This window comes from Triturus cristatus, chromosome 10 (assembly GCF_964204655.1).
Source record: "Triturus cristatus chromosome 10, aTriCri1.1, whole genome shotgun sequence".
Classification (NCBI taxonomy): Eukaryota; Metazoa; Chordata; class Amphibia; order Caudata; family Salamandridae; genus Triturus; species Triturus cristatus.
The window spans coordinates 140518819-140545679 of NC_140593.1; the positions used below are offsets into that span (position 1 = coordinate 140518819).

Consider the following 26861-nt stretch of genomic DNA (forward strand, 5'->3'; position numbering starts at 1 on the left):
ACGCCACCTACTGACGCGCAGGGATACTGCTACGTTAAAATTCTCCGGATCCAGTCTGACGCCTGGGGGTAATTCTAAAGGTAAGGAATCTATAACTACATAGGTCTCTTACACATTTCGTTACCGAAGGTAAGTAACTTGTTCTTTAGGACATCAGTGATGGCATCTCAAGTGCCATTGCATCGTTGATAACATCATACAAGCTTCTTTTGTACACATTGCTTAATAAACTAGCATGGCAGTAGAGGCCTGAAATTAAGTTCAGAATAGCTCAAAATATTATGAAGCATCACTAATGCCGTCACAGATACAACTCCGTTAGGTGTAGCAAGCATGTTATATGAGCAACATTGATAGTACACCATACATTTCACGGGTAGTCTAGTCCACATTAACAATCAACCGCAGATGTATACAGGAAATCCTCATTGCACATGGTGTTCGCTATGTATACAACTGTTCAGAGAAAGCCAAGTTCCTCAAATGACTCAATGTCTATTCTAAAATGCCCTACTGCGGACAGCTTTTATCTGTAGCAAACCCCTCACAATCACTGAACCTACATTGAGAAATGAAGTTGATATGAGTAGAAAAGTGGGTACGGTCGGCAGTCTTTACTCAATGGAGAGAGATTACTCTGTACCGGAGTGTTTGCAGACAGAGACACTCTCATGAGAAATACACCACAGGGTATTAAAGTATCTATTTAGAACAGTGTACCCTCAAACATGACACTATTCACTTAAAATAACCAAGGTCTGTCTGAAGGTGCTAAAGATCATATTCCCTACAGCTTTCATACTGTGGTGAAAACTTTACAGATAGCCCATCTTTTGAAGCTAAACAAGCAGGTGTACATGTCTTAGTACCTGGTGCACACAGTCTTCTATGTTATGTCATGCTAAGACAATTCTGTCTAATAACTCAAGGCTGCTTACAGTACTTAGTATCTACTACGTAAAGTCTTTGCCCTTTTGGAAACTTTTTCTGCAGAACCCAAAAACGTGTCTGGAACATGCTGAACACAAGTCATCAACTGTCACTTGCACACAGTTACTCTTCTCTACAAAGGTTTATATAATGTGTTTAATACCTCTACACCCCTATGATGCATCAGGAGCACATGCGTTTTGCGAACACATCCATTAGCTGGACACAGGCTGTATACAATTAGGTAGATAAGTGCTATGGTAACTACTCACCACTATTAAACTATAAAACAAACTAACACATTCATTGGATGATGTCATCATTGATGTCATCAGTGATGTCATAAATGTCACAGAACACATGAGTAATGTAATATGTGTGATCATAAGCACTGAATGCCGGGGGCACATGATAGTTAGCTCTGCTAAGTATAACTGATGAATTTCTGTGTTGTTTTCAGTTCAACATGTTAATGTTGTTACTGACCTATTCATCTGACTATAGCGTTACTTTTTAGCCTTTGTTTAGTTCATTGAATATATATTTATATCAGTAATCGCACTGTATCCAGCAGCACTAGTGCTGTTTATCTCCGACACGCAAGAAAAACTGGTACACCCGTTTGTCTTGTACCATAGGGATATTTCAAGAAGACGAGAATGTGACAGATGTGGAAAATATTTGTTCGAAATGTTACCACCAATCGGTCCGTAATCTCTCTTCCATGTAGATTTTTCAATTGTCATTCCTATTGCCCTATCAAACCATGAAATCTTTGGGCTGGTTGGATATCTGTTTTCGTCTTATCCAGAAGATAGAGTTTATTTAATGTGTGGGAGCTTAAATTTCCTTATCGGTCTGTTTAGAGACACATACAGGATTGTAGATCATTTTATTCCACTGTAGTAGGTTTGACCAAACATTACACTAATTTGGTATGTTCTGTGTTTTTTTAAGCCTTGGCGTGGAACCTGTGGATAGAGATGTGATTCGAAAACCGCCAAGAAACTTGAAAGATAGCATTTTGACAAGGAATTTGATCATAAAAATTCTGATTTCTTCCATCATTATTGTATGTGGAACCCTGTTTGTGTTCTGGAGGGAGGTGAGTTATATTTAGCCATTCATTTTAAACGTATCAAATATATATCTCCAAAATGGCTGTGGTAGTTGTTATGCCTTTTACCAGTCCTCAGTTGGAATTATGAAAAGATGCGAAACCGATTGCCTTTTAAAGTTCCATGAATCCAGATACCCAGCAAGCCCCTTCTGAAACTTCTGGCATGCCCACCTATGTGTCCATCAGCATGGTGGATAACCTCACCTGTCATTCATATTGTGTTATTTTTATAGGCTTCTGGCATTGTGCACATTCTGCTCATTCATCCTGGATCCCTTTCTGTGTGGCTGTTTGACTGAAGCAGGAGTCCCACTACAGTGTTCCACAGTCCTTCTCAATGGTTAAATAAAAGTCTTTATGTAAAGACTGCCCCCCAGCCTTGTCTCTATGCTTTGTGCTTTAGTTGGCGCTTTTGTTTTCAGCGCTTATAGTGCTAGGAAGTGAGCATGCTGTGACAGCTACTTTCTCCAGTCTTGGAGAATTAAGTAGGTACATGCATTTAAAATGTAATGTTTTTATGTGAGGGAAAAAAGCACTGATGGGAGCCACTAGAGTGCAAGTTACACAGAACTTAACCGTTTTCAGGCTGCCTCATAATGTCCAGCACACTCTGTTTTATATAAAGTGCATTTAGGTGTATTTTTAAATATTAAACATTGCACATGCTGGTGATAATTTAATGTAACTGTGCTAGGCTGTCATCTTACAAGTGCCAACTGAATTTCTGGGATATGATGGAAACAGGCTCCCCATATAGTTCTTAACCGTAGAATGAGAGGGACGTTTAATGGTTATGCCTCACCTATCCTCCCTTCGCAACAGTTTGCAGTTATTTGCAATAATTACTTACTGGATCTAATGATATGAGAAATCCTAGATTCTCAGTTGCAAGTCACTTTTTTTTGTCGGCCTGCCACATTCTTTAACATGCTAAAGTATGCAAATACAGTTCTGCTCAAAAGTGCACTTTTGCCTGTAAGTGTTTGTATACTTTAGCATATTAAAGCCTAATGACTTTGCCAATGCTGGTATTTCATTGCCTCTGTCCTGTGTTTTTCATAGCTAGCCCCCTTTTAATACTGCAATCAGACATCAGCCACCTGAGCGAGAGCAGACCCACAGCAGAGTTTGCTTGGGTTTACTTGACAACTCAATGCCTTACACAAACAGTCCTTGTCTGAGGTTTTGGCAACCGCTTGTTCTCCATGATTCTCTTCTCCTTGGAACATAACTGGTTCCAGAAATATTTGAGGTTTTGAATCTCAAACCTTCTCATTATCAGTTGTTCTGTTACACAGCTTTTGAGTTTTGATGTACTTTGCTGCAGTTAGTTGTACTGTACTATGTTTATGATCTGATGTGATCTGCTGATTTTGTGTGTTGAGCATTTGGGTGATGTGATGTCCAGATATATGTGGTGTTTGTTCCATGAACTGCTGTGCTGTACTCTGATGTTCTGCATGTGTTTTTGTGCTATGCAAGGCCTTTTATTCTGAGCCCTGATATGCAATGATATATTGTGCTCTCATTTGCTTATTCCCTGCTAAGCACTATAATTTGCTGTGCTGTTCAGTCCTGTTCTGTCCTGTGTTTTAACGTGTTGCTCTGTAATGTCATTTCCGATGGATGTTTCTACCCGTGGATTCCTCACTTTGTGAATACCTCCGAGGCGCCAGACTGGATTCGTAGAATTTTCTTCAGCAATTTTCTCTCACAATGGTAGGTGGCGTTGTGCAGCTCTGCATCTGACCCATCACGTCCGAATGCAACATTGGGCCCCCTACATATTGACTACCTTTGCTCTCATGTCAGTTACTTTTTTTCATGCCTTTTGTCGTGGATCTGCAGCTTGCTCCCTCAGTTCAGACCAGTTGAGATCTAGTCTTTACATAGCAAATTTTCAAAGATTTTCTAGTGTGCATGGGGTATGTTGCCCCCTAAGGTAATAGGGCTCAAATCTTATAAGGACTGCCACAAACAAATGTCAGTGACCGACTATTCAAGAGGTCTGTGTCTTGTGTTCGGGCTCCTCACACGACTCAGCGTTGTGCTACAAATGGGCTCAGATGAATCGGAAGGCCATCCGGAACTGCGTGGCCAAGCTCTACAATGCGTAACATCTCTGAAAAGCTTGAAAGTTAAAAGCCAGTCCCTCTTGATGTCATTGACCAGGTCACAAAATAATTCCTGATGTCGGTCCTATGAGAACTTTTTTTTCCATGTCTAAGTCATCTGGTAAATCAAAGAAGAGGAAACACAAGAAGTTGAAATACGGCTCCACCTCATCCCGCCCCACCCCACATTAGGAGTTGTGCGGCCCCCAGGGTACCTCCAGATAACTATCTTTGTCTCTGATCTCAGAACCGATCCCGACTTTGATCCTGATTCAACCAGAGTGCCTGGATCCATTGACAACGCTGCAGCAGGTCCAACCCACCAAGGAGGCCATGCTGTGGATCTTTGGTACCCTACCGGATTCCTCTAGAGCACTTTTGGGACCTTTGTATCCGAGAGGACCTTCAGTCAGTCTACTGCCAGGGGATCCATTCCTAATGCCGACTGCACCCCTAAAACCTACCCCGACATCCCATACAGCACCAAAACCAGCAACTGTGTCTGCAGCAATGCCACCATCGCCGGAGGAGGACTTGGGGACACTTCCTTTCAACAGTAGGTTTACTGAAGAAGACAATGACACCAATGACCCCTTCCAAATTTATAGCAACAAAAATCTTCTTTTGGACTTACAAGAGCTTAGTGGTCTTGACACTTCAACTGACACTGGTCTACTCGTGAACTCTTAAATGAAGAGTCTGCCTCCATGGTCATACAAGAGCAGCATAGGTTTTAGACCTACAACTACCAACTGTGAATGTCAAAACCAAGATTTTTTGACTAAGGTCTTGCAGCCTGGACAGACCTCACCGGAACCCCTCTTATCCTTTAATGAGGCTTTAACTGACACACTGTTGGGCACCTGAGCATAGCCAGAATCTGGCCCATCAGTTAATAGGAAAAAAGCTAGGAGGCATAGGCCTGCCCCAGGAGACCCAGCTTTTCTCCTACAGCACCAAACACCAGCGAGTCTGGTAATGCGGACCTCCACCAGCAGATTTAACCTTACCACTTTTCCGACCACCCCGCCAGACAGAGTCCAAATGCATGGTGGTGCTTGCCAAGCACATGTTCTCCTCAGCTAGCCTTCCCCTCAGATCTGTTAATTTAAGTTGCCTCTTGGGACAACATTTGTTTTCATATGGGACATAGTGGCAGACATCTAGCCAGCAATCCCAGATAACCTTCGAATCGACCTAAAACAAATAGAGGATGGTCAGGACACAGAAAAGTGTGTCATCCACTTGGGCCAGGACACCACCGACTGCTTGGGTAGGACAATTGGTATCAACATGGTGCTTCCGTAGTACACTTGTATTCGCTGAACTAGATGTTCGAGGCATATGAGCTGCAGATTACATACTGTGCATAGATCGCGATCTGGTGTTGGGCCCGGATGTTGCAGTTGTTTTTCCCTTGGAAAGTCTTTGGAAGTCACAAGGTCTGTGACTCCTCCTTTGGATCGTATTGTGCATGGGCTTCGGCTCCACCCTCAGATTGTTTTATTTCCGCCATCGGGCTCGGATGTGATCTTCGCGCTCAAGTTTCGAACAGTTTCTAGTTCTCCAATCGACGCGCAATCCCCCCTCCCCCCCCCCCCCCCCCCCCCCTCTTTCGCGGTATTATTTTCGATCGCGATCTCCACACTCGAAGCGGCTCTCATCGATCCAGACCTTCGACTCCAGTCGTCAACGACGGCCCTCGGGCCTACCCAAGCTCCGGTTCTGGCTAATGGAAAGAACTACCTTCAAGAAGTGCCCTCGATGTGGGTCCAAATTTCCCCACACGATCTCCACGAAGTATGCAACCTCTGCCTCTCCCCTGAACACGAGGCTCAAGACTGTCCGGCGTGCAAATCCTTCCGGTCCAAGAAAACCATTCGAGACCGAAGGTCATGCAGAACTATGGCACACTCGTCGACAACGATCTCAGACGACATCTTGGAGAAGGCGTCGCCGCTCTAAAAGGACAACACACCGACGAGTGCCTCGTCAGCGCCTCCGAAGCTGACGATTCAGATGTGGAGGACATCACTCCGGCACAGAGGGTTGTGAGTACCGAAATTCACCCACACCGTCCGTGGCATCCAAAAGGGCTTCGGTCACACCTTCGCCTCCAAGCCTAGGCATGACCAAGAACACTGCTTCCCACACCGCACCTTCGGGACCGGCAAAGAAGCCTATTGAGCCTTCCGGCGGCTCTGGCTCGAGCCAGCCCACCGTCGGTGCCGAGAAACACTCCTCCGCACCGACGCCGAAAAAGGAAATGGCCTCCTCCGAAGCACACCGAGCTCCATACCGAAGCACTCGGTGCGGAAAACCAGCACAAGCTCCTCAGTACTGACACCGTCCCCGGAACCGAGCAAAAAACACAAGGCCACCGACACCCACATCTCGAAGCTGAAAACCATCTCAGAGCCGAGTAACCAACCAGCAAAGCCGCATAGTTCAAAACAGCGGACTAGTGCAGACTCTAAAACAAAAAAGCCTACTGCCCGAAGCCTTCGGCGCCGACGGACAGGCCACTCTCTGAAGAACTTTTTAAGCCTGATCCATTGCAAAAAACACTGGTCAAGGATCCTAAGACTGGACATTTGATGCTCAGCATCAAAAAGAGACAAGCCTGCCCCAGCTCCACCCCCAAAGAGGAAAGACTTAGGTACCTCCCCTTTGAGAATACCTTCGCCTCCACCTCCTCTACCTCCCTCTCCTCCACCTCCTCCCTCTCCTCCACCTCCTCCTCATTCCCCCACACCCTCTCTGGATGATGACAATGATGTCTATGATGACATAGTGGACGAGCCCCATGACCAACCTACTGGGGACCCCACTCCTACAGGCTCCCCAGACCCATGGGACGACTATAACATTCCTGACATTCCTAACATCCCGCAGGATGATCTCTACCCTTCGAGACCATCCCCACCAGAAGATTCATTGGGGTTCAACCACCTACTCCAGAGGGCTGCACACTACCACGGTGTGGATCTCCATACCGACCCCGTGGAGGAGGACTTCCTCCTTGATACTTTCGACACGACACACAGGGCCACCTCCATCCTGTCCATGCTCAAAGGAGTTATCAAACACGCGCCGGAGGTCTTTAAAGATCCAGTCAGAGCCAGGGTCATCAACCCTCGCATAGATAAAAATATAAAGCCACCCCTACAGATCCCGCCTACATCAGAGTGCCAGCACCACTAGATTCCCTAGTAGTGTCTACAGCACGAAAGCGAGCAAACTCCCAAGCATCAGGCGAGGCACCACCACCTGATAAAGAGTCAAAACTCTTGGACGCATCGGGCAAGCGCACTGCATCCCAGGCTGCCAACATATGGCGCATCGCAAATACACAAGCGCTTCTGGCAAGATATGACCGGGGACATTATGACGAACTAGAAGCCATAATGCAACACCTCCCTGACAAATATAAAAATAGAGCCAATGAGTTAATTCAGGAGAGCAAAACCATCACCAATACCTCCATCCGCAGTGCCCTAGATGCAGCTGACGCTGCCTCTAGGGCAATTAACACCAGCGTCCTCCTCCGTCGCCATGCCTGGCTAAGGATTTCAGGTTTCAAACCAGAGGTGCAAGCTTCCATCCTGAACCACCCTTTTGACCAGGAACAACTGTTCGGCCCAAAAGTAGATGAGGCCCTGGTAAAAATGAAGAAAGACACAGATACGCCGAAATCTATGCAAGCCTTACAATCGCACCCTCCCAGGTGCTCTTATAGCCGCTCTTCTTTTCGAAGCACATCCAGAGGCTACTCCTCTGACACAGCTTCCACTTCCTATAAGGCCCCTACCCAATCCACCTTTACAAGGGGTTACCAAAGAGGCAGCTACAGGGGCAACAATAACAAAGGCAGAGGCAAGACAAACACCTCCCGCTCTGCCTCCACCCCTACCCAATGACTTCCCTCCACTCCCCCCAGACCATCCCACTCCGGTCGGGGGCAGACTCCAAAATTTCCTTCCTGTCTGGACTACAATCACCTCAGACAAATGGGTAATTCAAATAATTTGGTCAGGATACTGCCTCGAACTAACATCTACCCCCCCCCCCCCCCAAACATTCCACCCAAACAACGCCCCATGTCACGGGAACATTTAACATTACTAAAGCAGGAGGTAATCTCCCGCCTTCAAAAGGGTGCGATAGAACCAGTGCCTACCAATCAACAAAATATGGGCGTTTACTCCCTATATTTTCTCATACCAAAAAGGGAAGACACTCTAAGGCCCATCCTAGACCTCAGACCCCTAAATCAATATATACACTCAGACCATTTCCACATGGTCACACTCCAGCAGGTACTTCCACTGCTCTCCCAAAATGACTTCCTGGCCACTTTAGACCTCAAAGACGCCTACTTCCACATTCCTGTTCACAACGCTCACAGGAAGTTTCTCAGATTTATGGTGGATGGCCAACACTATCAATTAAAAGTGCTCCCCTTCGGAGTCACCACAGCACCACGGGTGTTTACCAAGTGCTTAGCGGTAGTGGTAGCACACCTGCGACGGCAACACATTAATGTATTCCCATACCTAGACGACTGGCTCATAAAAGCCAGCTCATACAACCAATGTGTACAACACACCCAAGCCACTATCCAATTACTTCACGACCTGGGCTTCACAATAAATCACATGAAGTCCCATCTGCAACCATCCCACGTAAAGCTATACCTCGGTGCCACCATAGACACTGCAAAAGCGCTAGTCTACCCCAGTCTGGCCAGGATAGCCAGCATCCAGGCTCTCTGTGCCAAATTCCAGCCAGAACACTCTCTTCCAGCTCGAGTGTTCATGCAACTAATAGGAATGATGGCCTCTTGCATATTCATAGTACCCCAAGCAAGACTCCAGATGCGTCCTCTCCAAGAGTGCTTAGCGCGCCAATGGAACCAGGCCCAGGGTCAATTGACAGATCTGGTGTTGGTAGACGGTTGGGCCCATCGCTCTCTGCAGTGGTGGACCTCCACAAACCTTTCCAAAGGGCGACAGTTCCTGGACCCGGTTCCTCAGATAGTACTGACAGCAGACGCATCGCTCTCCGGCTGGGGAGCTCACCTATTTCATCACACCACGCAGGGCAGGTGGACACCTCAACAAAAGTTACTCCACATCAACCTTGTGGAGTTACTAGCCATATTCTTAGCACTAAAAGCCTTTCAAACTCATGTCTCAGGCAAGGCCGTCTTAGTCCGCACCGACAACATGACAGCCATGTACTATATACAGAAACCAGGCGGCACACACTCTCCGCAGCTCTCTTAGCTAGCACAGAGCATATGGAGATGGGCCATACCCCCAAAAATCTTTCTCCTAGCCCAACATGTCCCAGGAGTCCAAAACACTATGGCAGATCTGCTGAGCAGACAAACACAACAAATCCACGAGTGGGAACTCCATCCACAAGTTCTTCACCCGTACTTTAAAATGTGGGGGCATCCACAGATAGACCTCTTCGCCAGCCACAAACACCAAATGCCCAAGCTTCGCTGCCAGATATCCACACCCATTGTCCAAAGGCAATGCAATATGGATGAATTGGCCAGGCAAATTTGCGTACGCTTTTCCGCCTCTCCCACTCATTCCATTAGTGGTGCGCAAACTACAACAGCACTCCATCACTCTCATACTAGTAGCTCCAACTTGGGCCAGACAACCGTGGCACACCACACTGCTGGAACTATCTGTAGTCCCACACCAAAAGCTACACCTCTCTCCACGCCTCTTAACCCAGAACCATGGAGAGATCAGGCACCTGGACCCAGCTCAGCTCAACCTTGCGATCTGGCTCCTGAAATCCTAGAATTCGGTTATCTAAATCTTCCCCCTGACTGCATGAACGTCATTAGAGAAGCTAGGCGACTCACCACTAGAGCTTGCTACGCAGCCAAGTGGAAACGTTTTGTGGTCTATTGTCACAACAATAACTTCAATCCCCTAGATGTGTTCATTCAATACATCATAGGTTATTTACTAAACCTACAAAGATGCAATCTAGCCTACACGTCTATTAGACTGCACCTTGCTGCCATAGCAGCTTATCTACAAAACAGGCAACATCTATCACTCTTTAGAGTACCTGCCATTAAAGCCTTCATGGAAGGCCTCAAAAGAATAATTCCCCCCAGAGTGCCACCCTCACCTGTGTGGAACCTAAACATCGTTCTCACCAGACTAATGGGGCCTCCCTTTGAACCTCTACACAAATGTGAACTTCAATTCCTAACATGGAAAACTGCCTTTCTTGTAGCCATCACTTCCCTCAGAAGGGTCAGTGAGATACCAGCACTTACCATTCAAGAGCCTTTTCTCCAAATGCACCATAACAAGAGTGTTCTCTGTACTAATCCAAAATTCCTCCCTAAAGTAATTTCTCCCTTTCACCTAAACCAATCTGTGGAACTACCAGTTTTCTTCTCGCAACCACAGACCGTTGCAGAAAGAGCTCGCCACACATTAGATGTCAAACGAGCCTTGCTCTACTACATCAAGAGAACACAACCCTTTTGTAAGACCAAACAACTGTTTGTGCCTTTCTCACCACCACACAAAGGCAACCCCATCTCCAAATCGGGGATAGCTAGGTGGATTGTCAAATGCATTCAGATTTGCTACCACAAAGCAAAACAAACGCTAGCTGTTCCCCCTAAAGCCCACTCTACACGTAAGATAGGGGCTTCCATGGCATTTTTAGCTAACATTCCCTTAGATGATATCTGCAGAGCAGCTACATGGTCAACACCGCACACTTTCACTAAACACTATTGTGTAGATGTGCAAACTAAGCAACAGGCTAGTGTGGGCCAAGCTGTACTCAAGACATTGTTTCAAACCACTGCAACAGATACTGGTGGTCGCCGCTTGGGATGGGTACTGCTATATAATCTATGCACAGTGTGTAATCTGCAGCTCATATGCCTCGAACGGCAAATGCTACTTACCAGTATGCATCTGTTCTTGGCATGTAGAGCTGCAGATCTACACACGCCCACCCGCCTCCCCGGCTACCTTTATCTGTTCCAGTTTATCTTGTTTAGATACAGCACACATGGGCATCTTCACTGTTATTACTACGCTCCATCTTTCCCTGCTGGCGAAAAACAATCTGAGGATGGAGCCGAAGCCCATGCGCAATACGATCCAAAGGAGGAGTCCCAGACCTTGTGACTTCCAAAGACTTTCCAAGAGAAAAACAACTGCAACATCCGGGCCCAACACCAGATGGCGATCTGTGCACAGTGTGTAGATCTGCAGCTCTACATGCCAAGAACAGATGCATACTGGTAAGTAGCATTTGCCTTTCCAGCGATGTCCAACAATCCCTGATGGACAAGCTATTTGATGAAATCCGTCTTTTCAGAGACAATGCAGACCTGGCTTGGAGCTCTTTAAGGAGAGCAAAACAAATGGATGCTCCCTCTGATTGGCACCAACTATGCTGCTGTTCCACCATCAATTTTGCCCCTTTTGAGACTTCGGGAAAGGGTACCAGCAGAGGCCACTAACACAGCAGACCTTCCAGTACATTGGTCAGGGATCAGGCCACTAGCGTCCAGGCCCTCGGTGGCAACAAACTACCCAACCCTCGATCCCTGAGTCCTGTTTACCATGGGTCCATGAGGCTGAATGATGGCATCGGATCTGTGGGATTCTTATTTTCACATCCCCATCCTGCAGTGCTACTGGCGCTTCCCGCAGTTTCAGGTAGGCCACAAGCACGTTCAGTTCTCAGTGCTCCCCACTGGTCTTACCAGTGTGCCTCAGGTGTTCACGAACGTGATGGTGGTGGTCTCTCATCACCGTTCCGAGGTTGGGGATTCCAGTCTTCCCATACCTCAATGACTGGTTGCTGAAGGCAGGTTCGCCTCAAAATCATGGACCACCTCCAACCAACTTTTCACATTGCTGGGATTTTCCATCACTGTGCTAAAGTCACACCTCACTCCTTCGCAGAGGATCCTCTTCATTGTAGCCGCCCTGTACATGGTGCTATTGTAAACCTTCACCTCTGCCTCAACGAGTCCGGGACATTGAGACTTTGGTCCTGATATTTCAGCCTTTGACCTGGGTCTCATTAAGAGTGTCTGACGTTTCCTGGCCTTTTGGCTTCCTGCTCATTCTGCTAGCAGACCACAGCATCTGGCAATGCAGGCACTACAGCAGAATCTGAAGTTTAAGTGGGAACAGCACCTAGGGAACCTTTTGAATTCCATCCAGGTATTGGAGGAGACTGCTAAAGATCTGCAGTGGTGGTTGCTGGACCGTGATTGGACTGGATTCATGGGAAACCTGCCTCAGATCAACTTGTTGGAATTGCAAGTGATTCTCTTGATGCAAAAAGCCTTCCACCTCAATTAAGGGGGAATGGGTGCAGGATGGCAAGGAAATGCATCACCGCCTTGTGGTAACTGCAACAAACACTGTGCAGTGTGTTGTGGTTCTTTGGCTAGGAGCTGGCTGAATTGTCAGGGCATCTCCCTGTCTGTACAGCACCTGGAAGAATTTTTAAATACCAGGTCAGACAGGCTCAGCTGGCATTGCTTAGCAGATCACAAATGGTGGCTGCACTCAGAGGTGCCACAGCGCGTCTTCCAACAATGGAAACAACCATGGTTTTATCTTTTTCCCACCACTGAGAACGTGGTGTCCAAACATTTGCTTGTTGGAGTTCCCAATGTTTTTCTCACTCTTTCGCCTGGATTGGTGCTTGTGACTCCTTTATGCCTTCCTGCCTCTGTCTCTCCTGCATAAAGTTCTGAAGAAGATCAGGAAAGATCGGGACAAGTCTCGCTAGTGGAGGAGAGTGTGATGAACAGAACGAATGGCCGTGAGCATCTCCTCCAATCCAGCTGCCCCTTTGGGAGTTACTCCTGTTGCAGAAGCAGGGCAGGGTCCTGAATCCAACCTTGCACAACATACATCTCCATGCTTGGTATTTAAAGCGGTGACCGAGAGGCTTTTGATCTCCCGTTTTAAGTAGTGAGTGTCATTTTGACAGCCGGGCATCCCTCAACTGAAACCGATTTATGCGGGACACAGGATGAAGTTTGTTGTCTGTTGTTCTTCCCCAATTATCTACATTAGAGGGACAATTCTCTGAGATATTACTCAGTTGTTGGGTCATTTTGGTAAGTCACACCACCACTAGAAAACAAAGAAGTTGTAAATATCTTCGACTTTACCCCGTCCGTTGGCTGACTAGACAAGGGAGCTTCCACATTTAAGGCCTGGTTCTGTGGTAGAGCCAGTGCCTGGGCCGTCTCTACACCGCCCCGAGTTTCTGGAAGGCCAAGCAACCCCCACCCACTTACAAGAGTTCTTTCAGGCCATGTGCTTCATTTTTGGATGGCCCTCTTCTTCTGGCTCTGAGGTTTTGGCATGGCCCCTTTCTGGTTTCGCACCAGCGACTCCGGCCCCAACCAGGCCCCATGGATCCCTTCCTGGATCTGGAGCGACGCTGGTTGTGCCACTCTGACCTTCCCTGTCCCTAGTCTGATGTCGATACTCCTTGCGCCGCCCCCATTCTAATCACCAACTCCGAAATGGAATTAAAGGTGCATCACCTGACGCGGACTGGAGCCATGTCTTCCAGGCCCGAACCTGAGCCCTATTCTTATGGGCTGGGAATCTGTAAGGAATGGGAGGGGTCGCTGGACCCTAAGCAATACCAGCCTTATGACACCATCGACTGGCGTCAGGATCTGGTGAGGCCAGTGGACTGGACACTTCTCCAGATATTGGCATGGTTTCTCCCCGACTGAGGATACAGAGGAGGGAGCAACATTCGCAATGGTGGTGAGGAAAGCGGCTGATGTCTTGGACCTCAGCCTGCCCTTGATGGCAGTCAAGATGAAGCACTTCAGCCGGGAGTGTCCCCATCACAAACCATTCTCCCCTTTAATGAAGCACTTACTGATGTTTTGTTTGGGACCTGGTCCAAGGCCAGCACAGGGTCTCCTTTGAACAGGAAGATTGCCCTCCGCCACTGCACTGCTCCAGGGGACTCAAACTTCCTTACACAGCATCCCACCCCAAGCCTCTACCTCTCATGTGAATCCTGACACATTTCCTACTGCTCCCTAGGACATCCAAGAGGCCGGATGCCTTAGGGAAGATGTTTTCTTCCACCAAGCAAACACAAGGAGATGATGGCTGGAGTGCTGAAACTTTTAAGAGACTCGCCTCCAGTCACAGATCTGGGTTGAATCCATCATCGTTCTTTAGCTCAATTCGCCTCCCCAGTTAACACCCATCCATACGCACTATACTCGTGCGCCCCCGAGAGTCTGCCCTCCCCTATCTGCCATTTCCTGGTGCGTTGGCGACTCTCACCCGGATGGCGGCTTATGCCACGGCCCTGCAGGCCTCCCTTGGGTCCCCTCCTCTCCCTGGGGCGTCCTCGGCCCCCCCGCTGCGTACGGGGTCTCCGGTGGACTCGCCGGTGGGTTCGCCCCCAGCGCCGACTGAGCCTCGTGCTTCTAGGGATGATGGAAGTATAGCGTTGTCATGGCGCGGCGCGGCTGGGTCCCCCTCTTCGGCCCGTAGCACTCCTAACGTGCCGCATAGTCCTGTGGGGCTCCCTGCGGCGTCGCAGGTGGTTGCTGGTACTTGCAGCTCGTCTCAGAGTCCCCCTCGGTCCTCCGGACAGGCAGCTCTCTTTTCGGAGGCAGAGTCTGCGCTGGTCCGGCACCGTATACTTGCCGCTCTGGCTCCGTTCCTTATTTCGGAGTCAGAGCCTGTTGTGGTTGAGGCCAAGTCGGCGCCGGACGAGGCAGAGGCGGCGTCGGACGAGGTTAAGTCGGCGCTGGACGAGAACTCCCTGGCGCCGCCTCGACGCCGGATCATCGACTCCTCTCCAGAGGAAGTTTGCCATCCCCCCGACGCCGGATCTTTCCTTCCCTCCCCCACCCTCCCCCTTGGAGTTTGTGGCTCCGGCGGACTCTGTCTCCTCAAGAGCTTCTTCAGGACCCTTATTCGTCCATGGGGCTTCCTCCCTTTGGACATTGGTCTGCTCCTCCTTTTATCGGACAATCCCCTTGGAGTGGGCGGCTCAGCTTACAGCCCTCACCCACGGATGAGTTACTGTCCCCTCCTCGGAGAGCTACTGAGGCTGGTGTGGCATTTATGAGGGTTGTTTCCATGGCAGCACGCATTCTGCATATGCAGCCCCCTTCAGTTCCCCTGCCTGTTGACCCCCTGTTGGATGTTCTCCACCACGGCTCGGGGAATGTCGAGCCGCTTCTGCCTTTCAAAGCCTCCCTTTATGAGGCCCTTCTGGGGCCCTGGGCTTGGCCGGCGTCAGGTGATCCGGTGGCTTGTTCCATCATGCACCGTCACCGCCCTGCCCCGAACGATCCGGTTTGCTTGGTTGTTCATCCAGACGTTCTGCAAGCTGCCTTTCCATCCTTGCCTCCACTGCTGCTTCCTCCCTCTCGGGAGTCCAGATGGCTGGAGTCATGGGGTTGTAATATTTTCGCTTCCACTAGCACGGCTCTTCGCTCCCTCAATACAGTGTGTGTCTTGGCTTGGGCTACTTCTGCCCTTTGGGACTCTGACGAGTCTCTTCTCTCTTCCACCTCTGAGGGTGCTCGTGTTGACCTCCATCACGGACGTGATCTGGCAGAATTTACCCTGAATACCTCAGACTCCTTAGGCCGGGCTCTGTTGCACTACACTGCCATGCTTGGTTGCGGGATGGCGTCTTCCCAAAGAATATTCGGGAGCGCCTTGTTGACCTGCCTTTTGATGGGGTCCTTTTGTTTAATACCCACGCCGACTCAGCGGTTCAGTGCCTCCTTGCGGGCTTTCGCCCCCCACCATAGGCATGTACTTGGCAGGTCTCGGGTCGCCCTATCCTGGGGTGGTTACCCCTCCTTTCTTTTTGCAACTTTCATTCAGCGTCCACAAGTTCGACTGTGCGTTTTATGCTGACAGTAAGCCGACTGTGGCGGTTTTCCATAGGCTGTTCGTGTCTTGACCACTGACTGTGGTTTACCCTAAGAGGTGTTCTCCTGTTTTTTCTTAGGGGCGCGATATACCCCAGGTGGGGTACCTGTATGCTATTGTGTAGCTCTGCTCCTCGCTAGGCAGGCGTGGAGGTCCCTTTGGGCTCCCCCGTCTCCTGGTGTCTAGAGGTTTTTTCCTTGTAACTAACTCTATTCCGAGGCTGCCACCCTGCCACAGGTGCATTAGGGGGGTTCCTGCTATAGCGCTCGCAGCTGCATTGGTCTCGTGGCTCGTCCTTTCTATATATACCCGCCTTTTACTGACCACTGGGTACCCTTTTTATACGCCTCTGCCTGTCTGGTCTGGTCCTATATCCCTGTTTTTCAGGGAGAAGTTGGGTGCCTTGTACTCAGGTTTGCCATTCTGCACGGCGGGTGCTTTGTACTCAGGTTTGCCGTCGTTCTGCACGGCGGCGTTTTCCTTTGCACGTTTTATAGTACACTTCGGTGCCTTTTCATGCTGCTTTGGCAACAACGGTTCCCATGGTTGCGCTCCCTGGGTTTGCCTCCTCTTCTGGATGCTCTTCTTCTTGGGGGTCTTGTCTGTCCCGTTTATGTACCAAACAGTCCCTCTCTTCTGTGGTGGTGCATTTCTCCTCCCGGTCGGAGGTGGTGGTTCCGGGTCATCTGATGTTGTTCTCCACAGCTCTGCGTGCACTTATTGACAGTTCTTATAGGCACCTTAGGTGCCTCGGATGACACACCCTTCAGATGTCTTTTTTCCTTTGAGAGTCTCACTTATCAGTGTCTGGTGTGCCTGCGGGACAGTTCCTCTTCTGAGGGTCGTCCCGGGTGCTGCGCCCTGCATCTGCTTCCCTTTGGGTGCGTTCTTCCCCTTGGCCTTCCAGTTGCCTTGTTGGGCAGTCCTGTACTCGTCTTAACTACATTTTCTTGTGACTGAGTTTTTCACTTGGCGTGTCTTATGTTTCATGCCTGTGCTTCTGGAACGTTGCTCAGTTCCTGCCTCGTAGGCCTGCCGGGTAGGCTCGGATTATGTCACTCAATATTGTCCTTTAGATTTTGGTTGGTGCCAACTTAGCGCACCATTGGGCTTCTTCCTTCCTTCCTTCATTGTGAACTCTCTTCCATTCTGGGATATGGCCTATGGTCGTTATTCCATCCCGTATTTACACAGGTGTGGTCTTGCACCCTTCGGGACGTCTTGTGGTGCCTTTGGCTCCCATTGTCTTTTGCTCTTCCGAGCTGCTTGGTCTGCTGATTGGCTGCTCCGCCACAGCTTTCCCTGTTGCCGGCTCAGTGCTCTCGGGCACTTTTTGTTGTTCTGTCACAGACCCACCTCCCCCCTTGGTGTATGGCTGTGGTATATATTCTAAGTTAAGGAATCTGCGGCTAGATGTCTCTATCAGATGTACAAGTTAATTACCTTCGGTAATGATGTATCTGGTAGAGACGTTGTCTAGCTGCAGATTCCTTAACGCCCACCCATCCTCCCTGTTCTGCGAGGACCTTGCCAGGTTGTGTTCTCCACCTTGCCACCTTTCAGTTGGCGCTGGTCTCCATCCAGGGTGCTCAAGTTGATGCGAGCCTCTCGGACTTTGCCTTCTGCAGCTGCCTCCCTCTGGGTGGCTTCTCTTCCGGTGGAGCGGTGCTTTTCGCTTCGCCTTCACAGGGGATTTATTTTTCCCTTTCTCTGTATTCCTCCACTCTGGTCCTTCCAGTGCGGGGTCTTCTCCAATTCTTTCCCTCCCTCCTGACTCCTCCTTCGGTTTAGGGTTTGTCTCCTCTGCAGTCGCCTTCCTTGGGATCTGTTGGGCTGTGCCTTGGCCCTTCGATCTCAACAAGGGAAAGCGCCATTCCTTGTAATGTCTTCTCTGTTCTTCCTGTGCTCCACCCTTGTTGGCCGGCACAGTTCTGTGTTGTAATGGCAGTCTTTCTGTTGTCGGTCGGGATATTCTTCCCTTGTTACTCAGCCTCTGGGGAGAGTCTCCGCTTTGCGGGGTTGTTTCTCAGAGCGGTGCCCTGCCTTTTACTACTTGGTCTATTGGTATACAGTGTCTGACACTGTCCTTTATGATGATGTTATGCATCATCCGATCTTTGTTTTACGGATTTTTCCTTCTTTGCACACTGTTCCCATACTTTCACAGTTTTGTTGGTAGCGCTAGGTTGTGCCGCAGAAAAGGTTCTCTGAAGAAAACTGATGTCAGCGGGAGGGACTTATATGACCTCACTGACTTCACGTCCGTGGATGACTTCAGGGCGGTGGCATGTGGCGCCGTCCCCCGGCGTGCAGAGGTGCTGCTGCAAAAAATATTCCAGATCCAGTCTGGCGCCTGGGGATAATTGTAAGTTAAGGAATCTGTGGCAAGACAACATCGTTACCGAAGGTAAGTAACTCGTACTTTGCTCTTACTTTCTTGTTTTGCTAGCTGAACATGCCAAAATACCAATAAAGTGCATGTGATAAAAGAAAACATTATCGGCGTCAGTCTATTTACTTCGTATCTGGCCACGAGTTACCTCTTTAAATCTTAGTCCCGTAACTAACAAATTGTACTGGCAACACTACTGAAGGGGGGCCTACTTTGTTAATTCAAGTACTCCGAGATGACAGCTTGCATCGTCTCCTCCTCTGTGCAGTAGCGAGTGTTAAAATTACCTCATTAAAGTGCTTCTGCTTTCAGTGCTAAGTTATGAGCACCTAAAACCTTTCAGTTTACAGTTCAATTAGGAGTCAGCTGGATCCAATGCTCTAATGATGGCAGTTCTACACAAGTTTATTCCTCTATCCAAGAAAGCTCTCCTTAAGAGAGTGACTCGCGCTGGTTACAGTTTCTTACAGTGACATATGAGATGAATAAAATCTTCCTTTTGACTGCCGCAAAGAAAGCATTCTTTTGACTCAATGTGCTTCGAGTGCGGTGCATCAGCCAGTGTAGGGAACTTCCCGAACCGCAGTGCCATCAATTGTCTTTTTATGTGGATAGAGTGTAGAATGTTGGTAGGCCGACTTTTTATGGAATTTGTAGCTATTAATCACTGTCCACGAGTGAGATCTTTGGGATTAAATGCCTTTGTCCAATATCAGTGAATGAAATTGTGCTGCTTTATTTTGGCACTAAGCCAAACTAAGCTCCTGACCCAGCCAATTGACATGCACAACCATATGCCTCCAAGCGCCATTCACTTTCTGATTGGCTCCAAGAGGAACCTGTGGGGCCATCCATATCCCTACCCCTCTAGAGTAGTTTGAGTAAGAGGTAGAAAACGACTGTCCTCATCTCTTGTTCGCTTTAGCGAATCTCTTGTAGGAAGGCTCTCTTGAGCCTTATGTTGCATCGGACATACCCCCTTTAGGCACACTTTTAAGCCCTTGGAGACTCCCTGACTTTGACTAAAGTACCATGTATCTTTCCATAGACTGTTGCCTCAGGTGTTGGATCTTTTACGCCTATCTGCCACCTTGTATGTTCACCTGCCATGTGCCTCTCAATGGCCCATCTGTACCAGTAGAGTGCTATAGTACTTGTTAAACATAGAAACCGCAAAACAATTTAACTTTGCACAAGAACAATTGGTTACCCTGTTTCTCCCCTGGGCAGGCAATGCAGTAATCTTTAAACCCACTTCACGTCCAGTTGTACCCTGTAGGGGTATCCTAACACCAGTGCGAGACACAGTCCCACCCTCTTCCCTCGCTCCCCCAATCCACTTATCCACTGCAGTCTGTTCATATAAAACAAACTGCTAACATATATAAATGCTTGAGTTTGCATAATCTAGTGCTATTTAAGAAAAAAACTCCCAAAACACAGCTTGAGCCCTAGAACAAATCCTATAGTAACCACTTGATTCGGTGGGATAGCATCCAGGTCAGAAGGGTAACCCCCAGCACATCTGAAGAGCTGGTGTACATGTATTTCAGTGGTGTGTTTAGCAATGCATGTATTGGTGTGTTTCCCTTCTTTCCATTCCTTATGGCCCTCCCATCTCCTTTAGGAAGTCCATCTTCTTTAGGAACGGATGGTTTGCCATTCCATTCAGTGTTTAGAACTAGTTAATGAAGATCCTGCAAGAGAGAAGGGATTGTTCTCTGAAATAGTTATCATGAGTTCTCTGTAATGGTCAACCGCATTAAATTCATAAAGAACCCTTCCTCCATCCACACTGGGGCAAGAGGAGTGGAAGGAGATTTGGAAGAGTTAGATCATGCACTCTTCAACAGGCTGTAAAAATGACCTGAGAAGCTAAATGTTGCCATAAAAGCAGTTTCCTATATGGTTTGCTTTTATGTGCTTTAAACGCATTCTGAATTTTCTGATGTCAGTTGTGGACGTTTATTTGTGCATTTTCATAAAACGATCAAAATTGGAATGAAAATGCTGCTTTTCAAACACACTTTTCTTTACTTCATTTTGTGAGACTGTTTTCTTTCCATTTCAAAAGTGTTCACGTATTGGGAGAGATATTAAATGTTTATGCAGCGATACATGTGATGGAATTGTAGTATTACAGGTAAGTAACTTTGCCTAAACATTGTTTTCAGTTGTCTTCCTGGGATAAATGGCTTGGTCAGTTTGTATGTTTTTTTTAAGTTGAATTGGTAAGGGAATTGGACTGCACTTACTAATATGCAACTTGTATAATGCTGAATAAGATTAACTTACAATGCATATCCAATAGTACCTGCTTCAACTTCGCCCCTTGAAGTGTGCTGTACTATTTGAGATTTCTCAGTAACAAGATAGGGCCTGAAATTCTGAAAGGCCCAGTGAAATGCTACCTGTTTTGCAAGTAGTGTATTGCATCACTACTTTTATTACGAGACATAGTTGAATCTTGCTATTAACACTAGAACTGCAGTGCTGCCTTTATCACTAGAAGGGGCAGTTTAGTGGAATTAACTTTATCGGTTTCCTTTTTTGGCAGTATAAATGTATAGGACAGCTTTGATATTTCTTTCAATGTCAATGATTTCTTAATTTAAACTACATAGCTTGTGACTGGTGGCTAGACCTTACTATCAGGGAAGACTCTTATAAACTTCTAAAATAACATGCTATTGTTGTCTTTACAGCTGCAAGACAATGTCATAACACCAAGAGATACAACAATGACTTTCACGTGCTTTGTATTTTTTGATATGTTCAATGCCTTGAGTTCACGATCACAGGTGAGGAAGACTAGACTCGATCCAAATTTTGCTATCTTAGCATTTGATTCTGACCACTGCCCTTGAATGTATGCCTTACTGTAATGCAATGGTGTAAACTAAGCCTGGATGAAAATTTTATTACACAATCGTAATCTCTGATAATTCTCAATGTTGGGGTTGGTGTCACACAGGCCAGAATTTGATTTTTGGATTTTTGTTTGCTTTACAGACAAAATCAGTGTTTGAGATTGGACTCTGTAGTAACAGAATGTTTTGCTATGCAGTTCTGGGGTCCATATTGGGGCAGTTATTGGTCATATACTTTCCTCCACTTCAAAAGGTTTTTCAAACAGAAAGTCTCGGCACTGGAGGTAAGAATCATTGCTTATTTCACTTGTTTACCCTTATTATAAAAAGTGAAAATCTTACATTGTGACTCTCCCTCCTAAAATCCACATCCTTGCACATTGGGACTAGCTTCTAAACCTCCAAATGTGAAAATTAATTATATTGTTTAAACAAGATTTTGCTCATCACCTATTTACGTTATGATTAATCCATTGAAATTCACTGAACTTTAGCAATGGATAGATGATATTTCATATTGTCTGCCCTTTGCATGAATATTTCACTCACAAGATGGCCTATAAAGTATTCCTTCTGTGGAGAGAGTGCCCTTATACTGGGAGAAGTTTTGTCTTCTTTTAAAGACTTTTAAATAATTGTTCTGAATGGAAGGCTGCACGAGTCCTGTCCAACAGTGCCTGGAAGTCAATTGTTTCGTAGGTAGAAATAGATCAACAAACTCCTCCTCTGGATAGCAGCAATATAGTCTGTCACCTAAATAACCAATCTTCTGTGAGGTGTACCATTTCTACAAGAAGCTCCAATACAAAAAGTAGTGATAGATGCGTTCACTGTCTGGCTGGGGAGCCTATCTAGCAACTTCAATATGTTCAGAGACTTTTCTGGAGGAAGGTGAGTCATTCTAACATCAGATTATCAAGACCAGAGCAGTCTACAGCCTCCACAAGGTCTCCTACCTTCTCTGTAAACAAACATCAATGTTCAGTCAGACAACATGATAAAAATAACAAACAAGAATGCATAAGATCAAGACCATTATTACTGGAAACCTACAAGGTCTGGACCTGGGCCCTCTCAATAAAAGCAGTATGTTACTGATATAAAGAAGTATAAATCGGCAAGCTAATAATTAGTTAAATGATCTACTTAGTCATGAGCTGAGCAGGAAAAAAGATTTTGAGTAGCTCACAATATTCAATATGACATTTCAATATAAAACGCAACATCCAACTTATAAATCACCAGATATTTACTTCATTTTTGGCAATTTAATGACAAATTTATATAGTATTCAACTCAGGGTTGCTCCAGTGGGAACGTGCATATAGCAGAAGTGCTAAAGGGTGAGTGAGTGAAGAGAAGAGTAGTAGAGCATAGTCGCAATAAAAATTCTTTAAATTCACAAAAGAAGTAGACGGTCGTAATTCACCGTTACAAACAGAACCTGGTCACGTTCACAAATCACAACAATACGTTATATAGTTGAAGACAAATCGTCTGGCACGGAAAAGGGATTGCGTGTCCCAGGTGGTAGAAGGGGCGTCGACGTTTCGACCTGTCTAGGGGGCCTTAGGGGAAGTTAGGACCTCGCCCATGCGGGTCTTCATCAGGACCAGAAGGGCAACCTGAGTGACTTCTGGAAGGATGCTCTACTACTCTTCTCTTCACTCACTCACCCTTTAGCACTTCTGCTATATGCACGTTCCCTCTGGAACAACCCTGAGTTTTTTTTGTCCTGACTCTGAACCATGGCTTGGTGGATTCAGAAAAACACACACACACTCACCCCTTCCTACCCTCGTTGGGCTTGGACATGTGCAATTTGTTTTTAGTTTTCCTTTAAAGAATTCTTTGAGCCACAAGGCATGGTGACTCCACTGATTGCTGGTAATACACATGGGCATCGACTCCATTGTTATACTATTTCTTTTTGCTGTCGAGTTTGGACTGCATCCACTGAGCTCCAGGTCAACGCCCTTAGCTGTTCGGTATCGATTTTCCCCAGTACTTCCACCCCGATGTGTTCTAATTAATTTTCTACACCTTCATCTCATCACTCGACTCAGACATCAGAGTTCCTTCCGGGCTCCCCCTCTCCCCCTTCGGGCACTAGCCCCCTTTAGAGTCCTTCTGCGCAGTGTCTTACTCCGAGAATGCGTGCTGCGTAATTGAAAGAACCCCTTTCAGGTACTGTCCACAGTGCCATTCCAAATAACTCTGGTTGGACCATCAGCAGGTTTGAGACGAGTGCCTTTCCCTGGAACATGACAAGGTATCCTGCACTACCTGCCTCGAAAGCCGCTCCGTTGCAATTTTAGCTTGACATTCCATGGTGCACCGTCAGGAAGATGACACCCCTGATCTCATCAGGGACCAGGATATCGAGGGGTGGCCACTAGTACAGACTTGCTTCAGCCCAGTACCGAGCTCACACTCAAACTTTGGGGTAGATGATATACTTCTTGCGCAGCAGAAAATGGTGACTGTGAGTACATACCTCCCCCTACACACCATCAGGCTGAGCACTGCCTGAGAGAGGTACAGGTGTTGAGTCCTGAAGTCCGTACCCAGACTTCTAGTCCACCAATCCCAGAAGGCTATGGTTGGCACCGAACGAAGGCCTCTGAGCAGAGTCTGAGCCAATGACTGACCTCAGAACAGCCACTCCACTGGCCCTCAGCGCCTTAGAAGCCGGCGTTGAATCCTGCTTCAGCTCCTTCTGCTCCGAAGAGCCACTTGATGCCCAAACGTTTGTATCAGCTTAGAATCAAAAACAAACCATCCTGTTTTGCCTCCAGAAGGAGCTTAACACTAAGCAACAGCTATTTTGCCATCCACCCTCAGAAAGGCAAGATCATTCCGAGGCCGCCTCCAAAGGAACAAGACTTTCCGCCTTATAAAACGAAACTCACCTTTGAGAAGGAAGTTGCACTGGAACCTCCTGCTCCACCTAAATTGAAGAAACGTCAGGACAGGGTTACTAACCCAGCACTACCTCTGTGCCCTGCTTCCCCTCTCCCTCCCCCATTGATTCCTCAGTTACACTCACCAAAGGAATTCCCATGCTCCTCTGATGGGTAAGGTAGCCCAATGTATCTCCTTGATCCATATGACACACCTTTTGACTCTGGACAGGGGACGACCCGTGGGATGATTACACTATCGACCCACCTGCACACAGGGTAGAGGTCAACCCAGGACCTCTACCCTGCAAAGCCCCTTGTTGATACATCCTCATACCACAATGTTATAAGCAGAGCTGCAGCTCTTCACTAGGTAGAGCTGCTTAAAGATCAGGAGGATGAGAACTTCCTAGTGGAGGCTCCCTTCTACCCAAATATGAGTGCAGTAGCTTCCGATGCTTAAAGGCATGCGAAGAACTGCACCAAATACCTTTGCAAACTCTGTTAAGGCTAGAGACGGAACCCCCAAGATTGATTTAAAAAAAATACAAGGCTTCACCCTCTGACCAACCTTACATCTAAGGCTAACTACCACCTAATTCTCTGGTTGTAAACGCGCTAATGCACAGGGCACCAGCGATGTCCTTCCACTGGATAAAGAGTCAGACAATTGATGCAGTGGGCAAACTCGAGCTGCCCAATCAGCAAACCACTGGAAAATTGACTAGTCCATTGGCCTACTCTAACCCTATGATCATGATCATGCTCATGCTCAGTGGTATGAGATGAAACGACTCCTCCAGCATCTCCCAGATAAGTACAAAAAGCAGGGACATGAGCTTTTCTCAGAAGGGAAGCTCATATTGAATATGAGCTCCCACATGGCCATGGGTACGGCAACCATGGTTCACAACACTATTTGAACTCTCCATAGTTCCACATCAAAAACTGTCTGTCCACAAAGCTACTCACGCAGAACCATGGAGAGATAAGGCACCCAGATGCAGCACAACTGAATCTAGCGATCTGGCTCCTGAATTCCTAGAGTTCGGTAACCTCAACCTCAAACCCGACTGCATGAACATTATTAAAGATGCCAGACAACCTACTACTAGAGTTTGCTATGCAGCTAAATGGAAAAGATTCGTCATTTTCTGCGATAACAACAAAATTGACCCATTAGATGCTTCAATTAAAAAAAAATGTTGCTATTTCCTACATCTACAAAGATGCAATCTGGCATACTCCTCTAGAAGATTACATCTGGCTGCCCTTGCTGCCTACCTACAAAACAGACATTTGTCATTGTTTAAAGTACCCGCTATCAAAGCTTTTATGGAAGGACTTAAAAGGATAATTCCACCCAGACTGCCACCCTCCAGTGTGGAACCTAAACATTGTTCCTACTAGACTCATGGGTCCCCCATTTGAGCTTTTACACAAATGTGAATTACAATTCCTTACATGGAAAATAGCTTTCCTTGTCGCAATCACCTCTCTCAGAAGAGTAAGTGAGATCCAGGCTTTAACCATACAAGGACCATTCTTACAAATACATCGTAACAAAGTGGTTCTTAGGACAAATCCAAAATTCCTTCCCAAAGTAATCTCTGCTTTCCATCTTAATCAATCAGTAGAGTTACCAGTGTTTTTCCAAAACCCTGATTCGGTAGCGGAAAGAGCTCTTCTCTTCCAGGGGATCCTCATCAATAGTCACAAGCACTGAATATTCCCGCCCATGTGCGGGGACCCCGGAAATAATAAAATTATATATGAAAAACATATATATATATATATATATATATATATATATATATATATATATATATATATATATATATATATATATATATATATATATTCACTGAAAAAACCATAGGTTTCACACATGTTATAGTTAGCGGAAATTTTACTGATAAAAAACCAATGAAATTCCCCCGTTATAGTTAGTGCAGGCAACTATAACTCACGCGACCGCATCCTCTGCTGATGCTAATACTGTATTTAGACACTTATTTGCCCATGTCTTCTTCCATAAATTTTTAGCTATACATATATTACAAATATTTTTTTTTCATAAAGACACATATGTCATCAGCAGAAGATTGCGGTCGCGTGAGTTATAGTTGCCTGCACTAACTATAACGGGGGAATTTCATTGGTTTTTTATCAGTAAAATTTCCGCTAACTATAACATGTGTGAAACCTATGGTTTTTAAAGTGAATTTGCAAGGTTTTTTAAATGCTAATTCCTAACTATAACGTGTGTGAAACCTATGGTTTTTTCAGTGAATTTGTACGGTTTTTTAAATGCTAAGTTACTTTACGCCATTCGTGGCGTGCGCGCCCACTTAACGCAGTTCGTTCCGTGCGCGCACGGTGCGCTTTGCGCACCGTGCGCGCACAGTGAGCACGCGGTGCGCTTCGCGCACCGCGCGCCCACTTTACGCAGTTAGTGCCGTGCACACACGGTGGGCACGAGGTGCGCTACGCGCACCGCGTGCCCACGTTACGCTAGATGGGCCATGTACGCACGATGCGCTTCGCGCACCGTGCGCACATG

The 26861-nt window shown here is 47.0% G+C and overlaps 1 protein-coding gene across 4 annotated transcripts in view; it reads left to right on the forward strand.

Annotated features, from left to right (window-relative positions):
• Nucleotides 1-26861, forward strand: part of ATP2C1 (ATPase secretory pathway Ca2+ transporting 1) — an 831636-nt gene that overhangs the window by 768964 nt on the left and 35811 nt on the right. For all 4 annotated transcript variants that reach the window (XM_085630651.1, XM_085630649.1, XM_085630650.1 and 1 more), the window contains 3 exons: nt 1888-2035; nt 21231-21326; nt 21538-21679. In XM_085630651.1, coding sequence (XP_085486777.1) covers nt 1888-2035; nt 21231-21326; nt 21538-21679 — 386 coding nt within the window. The remainder of the gene's footprint in view (nt 1-1887; nt 2036-21230; nt 21327-21537; nt 21680-26861) is intronic.